Genomic DNA, 12,491 nt, shown 5'->3' on the forward strand with positions numbered 1-12,491 from the left:
GACAAAAATCCAGCAAAAAATAACAAAAATCCAGCAATAAAATGGACAAAAATCCAGCAAAAAAGGACAAAAATCCAGCAAAAAAGGACAAAAATCCAGCAAAAAAGGACAAAAATCCAGCAATAAAATGGACAAAAATCCTGAAAAAAAATGACAAAAATCCAACAAAAAATGACAAAAATCCAGCAAAAAATGACAAAAATCCAGTAAAAAAAAATGTCAAAAATCCAGCAAAAAAATTGACAAAAATCCAGCAAAAAAATTGACAAAAATCCAGCAAAAAAGGACGAAAATCCAGCAAAAAAAAAGGACAAAAATCCAGTAAAAAAATGGACGAAAATCCAGCAAAAAGAGACAAAAATGCATCACTAAAGTAACAAAAGAAGTCAGAAAAAGCGCAATAAAAAGTGACAAAAACACATAAGGGAAATAAAAAGTGACGACAATGGCAAAGAGGAGAGAATGCATTTGGTTTTGGCGGGTGGTAAGAGGTTAAGGGTAAAATCTTCAATTTTAAGTTTTCTTTTGGCATTAAAAACTTTGCATTAATTGTGCCAACATCAAAACTTCTTCACTCCTTAGGTAATAGTGATACAGCTTGACATTTTCCACATAAGTTTATTGAATATAAAAAGATATGGTCCAGAACATATTAACTTTTGCTGAAAATATCTGTTAATTTGATATCAGTTTTACACAAATCTTTGCTGAAAAGTTTCCAGTTTTTCTGTTTTCTTGTCTGTATTTTCTGTCTGTATTAGGCTGAGTAGCTAAAGTGCTGATCTGTTGTATTTCCCATGATTGTATTGTTCTTCTCTTGTGTCTGTTTGTCTCGATGTGAAAGTGTGACTTCCTTAACTCCAGTTCTCTGCACGTGGTTCGAGCGCGTCAGCATGATGGTGATCCTCCTCAACTGTGTGACTCTGGGCATGTACCAGCCGTGCGAGAACATCGACTGCTCCTCCGACCGCTGCCAGATACTCCAGGTACTGCACCGATACTGCAAAACACACCATGCCAGATACTCCAGGTACTGCACCGATACTGCAAAACACACCATGCCAGATACTCCAGGTACTGCACCGATACTGCAAAACACACCATGCCAGATACTCCAGGTACTGCACCCATACTGCAGAACACACCACACAGCACACACAAGTGATCCAGATGTGTCAGGAGATCCAGTGATGCATTCAACTTTCACTCAGATCTTGTATTGATGACGGGGGAGTGTGGCCACTGCTCAAAGCCTTCTCCAGCACATCATAAAGATTCTCATTAGGGTTAAGATCTGGACTCTCATTTTTTTGGTCATTTTTTGGTCATTTTTTTTCCACATTTTTGTCACTTTTTTGACACATTTTTTTTAAATTTTTTTAATCAAATTTTTGTCATATTTTTGTCAAATTTTTATCACATTTTTGTCGCATTTTTGTATTTTTTTGGGTCATATTTTGTCACATTTTTGTCATTTTTTTGTCACATTTTTGTCATTTTTTCGTCCATTTTTTGTCAATTTCTTGTGACATTTTTGTGACACTTTTGCCACTTTTTCATCCATTTTTCGTCACTTTTTCGTCAATGTTTTCTCACTTTTTTGTCACATTTCCATCATTGTTTTCGTCTCAGTTTTGTTGCTATTTTCACAGCTGTTTTCCAGAAGCTTTTGGATTGGGGTAAAGCCAAACTGGAGAAAATGTGCTCGGTTAAGGGGTTAAAAAAGCTTTGCGTGATACTGTGATACTGTGATACTGCCATACGCCCAGCCTCGAGTGTGTGATAGTTTTAGAAAGAACTCAACTGGAACATCTGCTTCAGTGCTTTCTTATTCTTATTAGAAGGCCTCACTATATTTACTGCAAAAGTTACACAAACTCTGGGCCTTCTCCAGCACATCATAAAGATTCTCATTAGGGTTAAGATCTGGACTCTGTGTTCCGTCCATCTCATGCTCCCTGAACCGCTCTTTCACCTCATGAGCCCGATGAATCATGGCATCCAGTGTAGCAAGGGTACCAAGAGGCCCCGAGCAGGACTGTTGGTAGGGGGCCTCTGGTGGCCGCTCGGTGTACTGCGTACTGGGAGAGAAGATGCCGTTTGGGCAGGAGCGGGTCACCCGACAACTCCCATAATGCAGTTCTTTGCATAAGTTTTCATCGGAAACAGAAAGCTGAGGTTCTTTAGGTCATGACGAGTGTTACAATAAACTCAATTAGAAACATAAACACGAGCCTTCGCCATCGCCGCCCCCACCCTCTGGAACTCACTCCCCATCCACATCAGAAACTCAGACTCACTGGCCACCTACAAAAAACTGCTCAAAACCCACCTGTTTCAGCTCACCTACAACAAACAATAGCTCTGCCAACTTTGTTTGTCTGTCTCACTTGTAAAGCGTCTTTGTGTCTCCTGAAAAGCGCTATATAAGACCTATGTATTATTATTATTATTATAATGTGGTGGAGCCATGAGTAAGAAAGTCTGTCCACTGCTCATTATAAGTTAACATTAGGGAACCATGGCTCACTAAAGCAGCAGCAGGATGGGGATGAACAGCGCCACGGAGCATTGGTGGAGAGATGATGTAACTGCAGCACCAAAATCATTGGGAACACTGTGTATATCAAGCGTTTACTGCAGGCTTCTGAATAACAGTTTGGTTCATGGGGGCCCTTGACTGTTGGGGGCCCCAGGCAGCGGCCTGCCTTGCCTTATGGCCAGCTACGCCTCTGATGGCATCGTCATCTTGGAATACGCCATGGAATGCAGGCAGGAGAAATCCACTGATGGAATAAGCTGGTCATGCAGGATGTTCAGATCGTCCACTTGTCGCTCGTCCTGTTGCTGAACCTGGACTTGACCAACTGCAGCAACAACAGATCAGAACTGTTAAATCCTGGTGGCCACTCTCATAAGGAGTAATAGCTTTAAGTAAAAGGAAAAAAGATCTAAATAAATGACAGCAAAATATAGCATGTGATCTATATATGTTTTTGATAAAGTCTTGGGGAAAGTGGCTCCTTTCCCTTTAGACCAACAGGTGAGAAGCGCTGACACGGCCGCAGGATGAGAAGGTCCTAAACCTAACTTTGGCCCAAAGTTCTCGCCTGGCCAGTCCAGAATGATTCCCCTCTGTAGTTGCATCAGTCTGGGCTCCTCGCCAGCTGTTAAAAACAACGGTCCCGTGCAGTCAGATTCCTTTATTTGCCGTCACGTGTTGTTACTCCTGGGGCACGGGAGTCCCTTCAATAACAATAATACAGGTGCACAGGAGAGGGAGAGCTTTTTCCAAACTGCGGTGAATAATAAATCCTATAATCCTGTTTGAATATTAATTTGCAACCGCTGATAACATTGCAACAAAAACAAACGTTCGCCCTTCACTAATTTTTTACTCCGCTTCTGTTTGTTCACGTTTGCTCCCCCTAAAACTCAGTTGATCGGTCACCAGGCTCTATCGTTGGTAGGGCTGGGCGCCATTAAACAATATATATGTATCTATATAATCTGGAATCGCCCATATATGGTCATGTTCGAAGCCGTTGAGGGAGAAAACAGAGGCGAAAAATCTAATTTTCTCCAATTAGGCTGCTCCAAAACTACTTTGACAAACAGCTCATAATTACACAGATAACAGAGAATGCTAACATGACGCTTCATGTTAACATGCTAACGCTAGCTACTACTGCCGTTTTTTCGCTTCTACTGAACAATCTGCTGTGAAAAAACATCCACAGGGACCCAATTTAGACTTGAATTCATTTGTATGTGATAAATATGTTTATATTTGGCCAGAAAATGGGGCCACGTCCCCTTGTATGACGGTCTGTATATATTGCAAAAATGGAAGTATCGAAAGCAGATGCCCGTTTGGACAGCATTAAGGTTTCTTGGTTGTTTCAGCCTATATCTGATTTGTTTTTAATGACAAACAACCAAAGCTGAAGGCACGAAATTAAAATGTTAGTTGTCTTCTTAATCAATTCCTAACTTTCCTAAGATATTTGTAGCATCACATTTCTTCTCAGGGGCGAGTTTATAGGCATATTGCACAACTGTTCAGGGTCGCTTACACAGAAATGCTACATAACTAGCCTGCAAGTTCATGACATTGATGCATAATGTATATAATTAGATCTACACTGTTTATTAAGCAAATATCTGAGTTTACAATATACTAAATGAGGACCAAATACATTTTATTCCATTACTTTGAAGAAAAATCAGGTGTTGTGCCTTTAATGGAATAAATGAACATTTCAGTTCTGTTTTATGGTTTTAGACGACAAATATTTGAGTATCGACAAAAGTATCGTTCAGGCTTTGAAGACTAGATGCAAGTTGGTCATTTTTCTACTCACTACTGCCACCTCAGGTACTACGCATAACTGCAGGTTCTATATTAAGCCCGAGCGTAACGGAGCACCTTTTTGAGTGTAAACATTTTTCTTGCTTTGAAATTCGCATTTGATTTTCGATTTGTCAGGATTCCCGGCTCTTTGGGTGTTTTCACACAAACACAATGAAAAACTCTCCCGTTGGCAAAGTCATTGGACGACACCGCAGGGCGCGTCAACTGCTCGGGGCTTGAGATTTGAAGGTTATTTCTTACTTTGAAGACGCCACGGCTTTGAGAATCCCCATCAGGCGCACTCTGGTTCCTTCATGTGAGAGCTGTCCATCGTCCCCCAGTGTCCAATTGTTCCACAAGACGCTGTAGATTCCACGCTCTCCGCATCGACCCTCTCTCTGGGCTCCCCGGGGCTGCTCTGCGCTCTAATAGAATTCCCCCCCCCAGTATCTATAGACGCCTTTCGATCCGGACGGATTTAGCTCGACTCGATAGCGCAGAAACCCTCGGCTCGATGGGGACTTTTCAGTGGGTCGCGGCGGATCTATAGGTGCTGACGAACGGACACTTAGGAGACGGGCGCCGGTGGAGGCCCACACATGGACTCAGAGACGGGGGTTTAAGAGAGGAGATGTCCACGGTCTGGTCGGTCAAACCGCGGATCGCTCTTATTTTAGTTACGCTTGTTTTATGTGGCATTTCAAGACAGTCCAAACTAGGGCTGCTCGATTATTGAAAAAAATAATAATCACGATTATTTTTGTCATAATTGAAATCACGATTATTCAAACGATTATTTGTTGCCCTTAAAAAAATCCATCAAAAAAGTGACAAAAATCCAGCAAAAAAGTGACAAAAATCCAGCAAAAAAAAAGACAAAAATCCAGCAGAAAAAGACAATAATCCAGCAGAAAAAAAGACAAAACTCCAGGAAAAAAAGACAAAAATCCAGCAGAAAAAAAGACAAAAATCCAGCAAAAAAGTGACAAAAATCCATTAAAAAAAATGACAAAAATCCAGCAAAAAAAGACAAAAATCCAGCAGAAAAAAAGACAAAAATCCAGCAAAAAAGTGACAAAAATCCATTAAAAAAAATGACAAAAATCCAGCAAAAAAGTGACAAAAATCCATCAAAAAAATTACAAAAATCCAGCAGAAAAAGACAAAAATCCAGCAAAAAAGGGACAAAAATCCCCAAATTAAAAATGTTTAAAAAAAAAATGAATTTTTTTTTGGAAAAAAATAAAATAAAAACAATTGGAAAACAATTATAATCGATTTTTTGCGATTATGCTAATTTTTTAATTGTTTACTGTTGTAATCGAAATCGTAATCAAATTTCGATTAATTGCACAGCCCTAGTCCAAACCTTCGCAAACACTGATCATATGAAGGAAATAAATCTACTTTAGAGAGATTAAATCTAAAGTTTGAGTAGGTTTGGTTTGGTCTTAGATAAACTAAATCCTCTTAGAGCCACCATTCATTTTAATTCAGATTATTTTGTATCATTTCAAGTAAAAAATAAATCCGTAAAAGTGAATTTGCCTGACAACGTGGAGATAATCCTTCACTGTAAATATCCAACTCAAGGTCATGAACGGCATCATTCACAATAAAGTTTGTCCAAATGTTGGGAAACACAAAGCGAACGCTCCTCTGCTCAGGGACAGAAGGAAAGAGAAAGTCCTGTTACTTTAGAAACACGTTTCTCACTTTGTTCATCAAAACATCTGACAAACAAGTTTAGAAAACATCAAACCAAGACTAGATTCTGGCCTAATAATAATATCATTAAAATAATTATGATCATTAATGAGTTGTAACGTTGACAGTGTTTTGTTCTAAGCAAACGAGTGGAAAAGCTGCTTTTATTTTTAGAAACAGTGAATGTTTACAAAGTATTACAAAGCATTTTAAATACAAAAACTAAATATCTGTTGTTTTCATTCATTCAGTCGATAATTGTGAGTAATTATTCAATCTCAATATTCTTATTATGGGATAAGGTTGTTCAAACTTGAATGGTTAAAATGCCTAATGTGAAAAATGAAGTTCTTACATTTGTACATCCCACTGTAGGGCTGTGCAATTAATCGAAATTCGATTACGATTTCGATTACAACAGTAAACGATTACAAAATTAGCATAATCGCAAAAAATCGATTATAATTTTATTTTTTTTTTGTTCATTTTTTTGTTCATTTTTTTTGTTTTGTTTCAAATTTCTTTTCCACATGTTTTTCTAGTTTTTAATTTTTGGATTTTTGTCTTTTTTTTAATGGATTTTTGTCACTTTTTTGATGGATTTTTGTCTTTTTTTGATGTTTTTTTGTCAGTTTTTTAATGGATTTTTGTCACTTTTTTGATGGATTTTTGTCTTTTTTTTGATGGATTTTTGTCATTTTTTTTGCTGGATTTTTGACATTTTTTGGGGGGATTTTTGTCACTTTTTTGATGGATTTTTGTCACTTTTTTGATGGATTTTTGTCACTTTTTTGATGGATTTTTTTTAAAGGCAACAAATAATCGTTTGAATAATCGTGATTTCAATTATGACAAAAATAATCGTGATTATAATTTTTTCAATAATCGAGCAGCCCTATCCCACTGTGAAATCAGAAACAACAGTTGGATTTTTGTGACAGTGATTTTCTTTACAGTCCGTTTATATATTGCGCGTTCAAAAACAGGTCTTATTTTTGAGATTTTGTGGCCTTAAAAAGGTCTTAAAAAGGTCTTAAATTTGACTTGTCCAACTCTGCAGACACCCCGTTACACCACTGATTTCCTAGCATGCCGATAGCTGAAAGTGACATGAAATGTGAAACATCTCTGCTGAGGATCCCAAAAGAATCCTTAAGCCTCAGTTTGTACACACATTTAAACGGCTCCACGCTTTGTTCTGCAGTTGTAAAACCTTCCTGTACAAACGTAGAGTATTGTCGCCCGCGTTCCCCTCAGAGTGATTCACCTCCGTTGCATAAGACGGTCTTAATAAGCCTCGCATTTCCTGGTGGATCGAGCGGCTTTACGTCAAACGCGGCGTCGAAGCTTTGTTCCTGTTGCCCCTGATTGAGGAGACGGGGCTAATCCCGGACACGTGTGGGGATTTACGGCCGTCATCCACCAGCGGGGAAATTAATATGAGTCCCTTAACGCGCCGCTACTGCTGCCTTTAACGTGTGTGGAAATATCCAGGAGGAACAGAATGTTTATCAAAGCTTAAGGCTGTGCTGCTCGTTTTGTTGTTACCTTTACAATGTTTACAATATTTACAATATTAGTGTCCACCAGAGGTTACATTAACCGAAAATTCTCCGTCATTTACAGAATATTTTTTACTTTGACGGAAAATTTCAAAGGCCGTCCGTCATTTTGAAGGATTGAAAATCAAGCCGTAACGAAAATAAAGACGTAGCTCTGCTGTTTTTCAGAGCGCGCAGGTCTCTCTCTCTCTCTGAAGTTTCACACCGCGTCTTGTCTTGGATGAGCTCTTACAAGTTGTATCACTGCCTTGCAAGCTAACTTTCCCAACAACAACACGGGGAAGAAAACCACGATGCAAACACGGTTAAAGGCTAATAATATCCTTCCCATATGAACTCGCTCTTCTCACGAAAGTCTCAGGACGAGCTCGTCTATGCCCCCCCCCTCGCTCTCTTTCCCCCCCCGTGTGCGTAGCGGCGGCGCGTCGTGCAGTGATGGAACTGGTAAACATTGTCCCGTTCACCCACCGTTTCTTACATTCTGTTAAAATTGACAAATGCAAATAATAAGCTCCACTTTACATTTGTATGAGCGTAATCTGAGCCTTGATATTGATGAGCAGGTGACGCTCTGAAACTCGTCTCCTCTGAGACTTTTACGCACGAGTTTATGCACATTTCTGCTGCAAAATGTACCAAGACTGTTCAGATCAGGTTTAGTTTAGCTCCATTTATCCTGCAATCTCACATTTTTACTAACAAATAAGATGCAGCCTATATATATATATACATTTATTTAAAAAAATTCATGAAGGATAAAAATTGCTCATGACGGATTTTTTTCAACCCTGTCCTTCAAAATGAAGGAGAGAAATTATCCCGAGCGAAACCACTGGTGTCCACTAGGGATGGGACGAAAAACCGATTTGAATCGATGCACCGATTTGCGCACGAGAGATGCGAGTGCGTCGGCAGAGAAGCCACAGATCGATGCAGTTCAGAGCATAAACATAAGACGCATCGGATTTTACGCTCATCTCGGTTTAATCTTGATACGTTACGGATGTAAAGCCCCTCGGGCCACGAGGAGCGCGTGTGTCTTACCAGTAAACTCCAGGCTGAGAGCGGCAGAAGTTCAGAAACACATCCGCGGTGTGGAGTCGGGTTTGGCCTCTGCGCTCTGTTGAATGAAGGACGTCCCGTGTGCAGAACGTGATGTAAAGTTGCAGGAACAAACGCTGATAAACATTCCAAACATCGCCATGATCAGCATCTTCGTTTGCCCAAGTCATTATGTCACTTACAAGTGTAAAGAGTCCAGAAAGAGTCCAGAAATCCACTTTACTGCATTAGAAATAAACGTGACTGCGCTGAGGCAGAGGGAGCCCCGCCCACTAATTAGCATAACCACGTGGGCTTTTCTGTGTGCGATATTAATGTGGAAATAATGCACACAATCGCCTTTTTAATTTAACAATACTGATCATAGATTAATAATAATTGTCCCCCCAAAATTGTTGAAAAAACTAAAGAACAAACATTCTTAAGGTGGATAAACCCATAGAATATATAGGAAACAAAAACAGTTTAAATATGCCGTGTACATAAAAAAAATATGTAGTTAACTTTAAAGTTGTCTAATATCAATTAATGGCCTCAATAGTTGTGAATATGTGTCAAATCTTAATTTATTTGAGCTGGTTCTGTTGAATCATTGCGTCAAGCAAAGCGTGGATCGCGAAACATCGAGATGCATCGTGATAATCGGCCTAAATGGAATCGTGTCGGGCTGGTGGTGGTTACAGATGTGTGGATCGTATCGGGCTGGTGGTGGTTACAGATGTGTGGATCGTATCGGGCTGGTGGTGGTTACAGATGTGTGGATCCAGATGCATCGTGGTCTTGGTGATGATTCGAATCGCGTCGCAGCTCTGGTACGACCAAGTGTATCTTAAATGAATCGGATCGTGGCAGGTGTATCGAGATGCGAATCGGATCGGACAGTGGCCTAAGATTCCCATCCCTTGTGTCCACCAGGCTCACTGTTTAAAGCTCATGAAACTACTGCAGATGTGTCTCAGAACGCTGACGAGAAGTTTTGTGAGCCGCGATGAGAGCCATGTTGACAAAAGCTGCCTACTGGTGTGGTTTATGGACTTATTCAGAGGTGCCAAGGCAAATACTAGAGGAAAGAAGCAGCTAAAAAACTTTGAAGATTTTTTTTTAAGCACAATGAAGAAAGAAAGCACCAAGAATGAACCTGATCAAAAGTTTATAGTCAAGAAGAATGGGCCGCTTTACCATTAGATTATATACAGCACCTTCTCCACAACAACCACAAAAGAGTCTTTATTCAACTTTGAAACCAAAAAAACAGGCGGAATCTGAGTTTTTACAGATTTTTTCACTGATGATTAGTTTATTGAAAACCTAAACAAAATATCCAAAATCCCCTCTGAAAAAATCTTAGTTACTAATATGTCAACAAAATAAAACCATAACATTTAATCTGGCTCATTATTTTGATTTCGTTGCCCAAAATAAAGGCAATTTTGGCCATTTTAATGCTCAAAACCTTATTTTTATGTGAAAACATAAAATGAGAGAAAAAAATGCAGATTTGGACTGTCTTGAAATACGATTGCCAAGGTAGCAAGCATTAATTTGCTTAATATAATAGAAATTAACTATCACACCAAAAATAAGACAAAAAACACTTGAAATGAGACAAAATAAAAAGCCAACATCAGCACAAATTCTGATTATTCAAGCGCTTTTAAGTTATTTAATCTAAAAAACCTTTTAGCTGTGAGAGTTAACGTACCTACACTTCTTCTTACAGCGGCCATTTATCTATACACTAAAATCAATCATCTCCGCTCTCAGTGTTTTATCAGCCTCTGCAAACATTTCTTCCATCTCCTACCTCCCGCTAAAGAACAGTCTGATCTTACTAAATGCCAATTCCCGCTGTTTTCTTAAAAAATGCCAAACACCGTGTTCCTGTTTACCCCGCCACTACGCCGAGTAAAGAAACCTTTCAAAATAAGAGCGTCCTGATGAGGGAATAACAAGCGGGCGTCTTTGATGTGAGGTCTTACTTAAAGGGGGAAACATTGGCGTCGCTCGGAGCTCTCCGCGGGGAGTTATTTTTAACATAAGCCACTTAGAGCTTCAAAGACACAGCCCACGTTTTTGTCTCAAACCAGAGCAGTTGGTCCACAAATGAAGAAGAGACCGAGAGAGGGCGAAGGGTTACAGGAAAGATCAAACCTGTCTGAATATCTTATCTCTCAGCAGCTATTGTTTATCATTTATTGAAGCCACTTTGTCCAAACACTCCTCTTCAAACACAAATAACATTTATATGAACTTTGTATTTAATTGCTCTAGTGTTTTGTTGTTTAGCTAGATGCTTTTAATCCAATCGGCAGCAAATATCTCCAAACAAAGCCTCTTCACAAACGCTTTAAACTAGAGCCTCTTCAGATCGACAGCACTTCAGGGCTTTAGCTGTCGTTTACTTTAGTTATTGTTCGTCCTGGTTTAAAGACAAAAATGTGTTTTATGCCTCAAAATAACAGTCATCCTTTGGTGTTGATGTAAAGCGCTTTGAGACTATTTTCCCAAGTCATACTACGAGTGCCAAAAACGAAAAACTTTGAATGCCGAAATCGAGTTTTTGCGTGTTTTTTTATTATTGTGAAACTAGAAACTCTAATACACCTTATGTGTGATTTTGGGAGCTCTGTGATGAACAAAAGTGAAGTAAATGACAGTCGAACCTTGTGAAGAGCCTCGATCTGGACATTTCATATTTATTAATGTGCTTCTTTTCTTTTTAGTCCGAGGTGGTGTGGTGTTGCCATGGAACATCGAAACAGTTGAGATTTTAACGTTTCTCTGAGTTTTTAAAGGAATAGGCCGCCGTTTTTACATAGATACAGGCGGCATCTCGTCATAGAAGGGGGCGTGGCTTCGCCGAGGGGGAAAATAGAATCTTTAGAGAAACACCATTTTCCACTCTTTTAGCCATTTTCTGGTGGAATATGAACTTATTTATCACATAAATAAAGTCAAGTGTAAATCGGGCCCATATGGATATTTTTTCACAGCAGATTGTTCTGTAGAACGAGGAGCACAGCGTCCGCGCAGTAACTCCTAAAGACTTCCCCGCTCACTTCCGTCAATAACCTTTAGGAGTTGCTGCGCGGACGTTGTGCTCCTGTATCATTACGCCTCACAATATAGTCCCCCTTTTTATCTGCTTATAAAATCGACATGTTACATTTCTGTGTAAATATACTTGAAAACTTGTTACACTTCACGTAACTTTATCTAAATAGGGAACACGTGGAAGAGCTTGGTAGCTTCTATCGTGAGCTTTTTTGGAGCTATATGACATGTGGGAGAGGCTCCGTTTGCCTGGCAGAGCGCACGGACAAAGACCAGACGGGGATATATTAACTCGGCTAAGGTTAGGTCAGAACATATCTCAGTATGTAAAAACGGTGGCCTATTCCTTTAAATGGTCAAAATCGGTCCAAGGACGACTGAGAAACATCCTGATAAAGTCTTCAATCCGAGAACCAGGTTGTTTCAATGCAAGCGATCGATCACGCGCGGCGTTTCAAAACGTGTCAACAATGTTGTCGTTGAAAATTGACTTGAAACTGCTATTTAGACATTTGCCTCTTCACATAGCGTTAGTGTCTGTCCAGAGAGGATAGAGGAGGAGAGAGGAGTTCATAAAACACTAATTATCTCCGAATCTAGAAAAAAATCAATGATCTTGATCCAAATTAGCCTCTGTTTAGCTTAGATTTCTCAGGAACTGTGGCGCGTAGAATTGTTTTCACCTCGAGAGAGATTCTTGTCTTTCAAACCACAGCATGTGTCCATAGCTATAACACAGAATACACTGTGCT

The 12,491-nt window shown here is 39.5% G+C and overlaps 1 protein-coding gene across 1 annotated transcript in view; it reads left to right on the top strand.

The window, feature by feature from the left end:
* Positions 1–876: 876 nt before the first annotated feature.
* LOC306961110 (voltage-dependent T-type calcium channel subunit alpha-1I-like) overlaps positions 877–12,491 on the top strand; it is a gene marked incomplete at its 3' end in the record, with an annotated part of 413,594 nt that continues 401,979 nt past the window's right edge. The window contains exon 1 of the mRNA XM_079553726.1: positions 877–986. Within this exon, the coding sequence (XP_079409852.1) occupies positions 894–986 (93 nt within the window). The 5' untranslated portion in view covers positions 877–893. The remainder of the gene's footprint in view (positions 987–12,491) is intronic.

Source organism: Gobius niger (genome assembly GCF_951799975.1).
Source record: "Gobius niger genome assembly, chromosome: 3".
In the NCBI taxonomy this organism is placed as follows: Eukaryota; Metazoa; Chordata; class Actinopteri; order Gobiiformes; family Gobiidae; genus Gobius; species Gobius niger.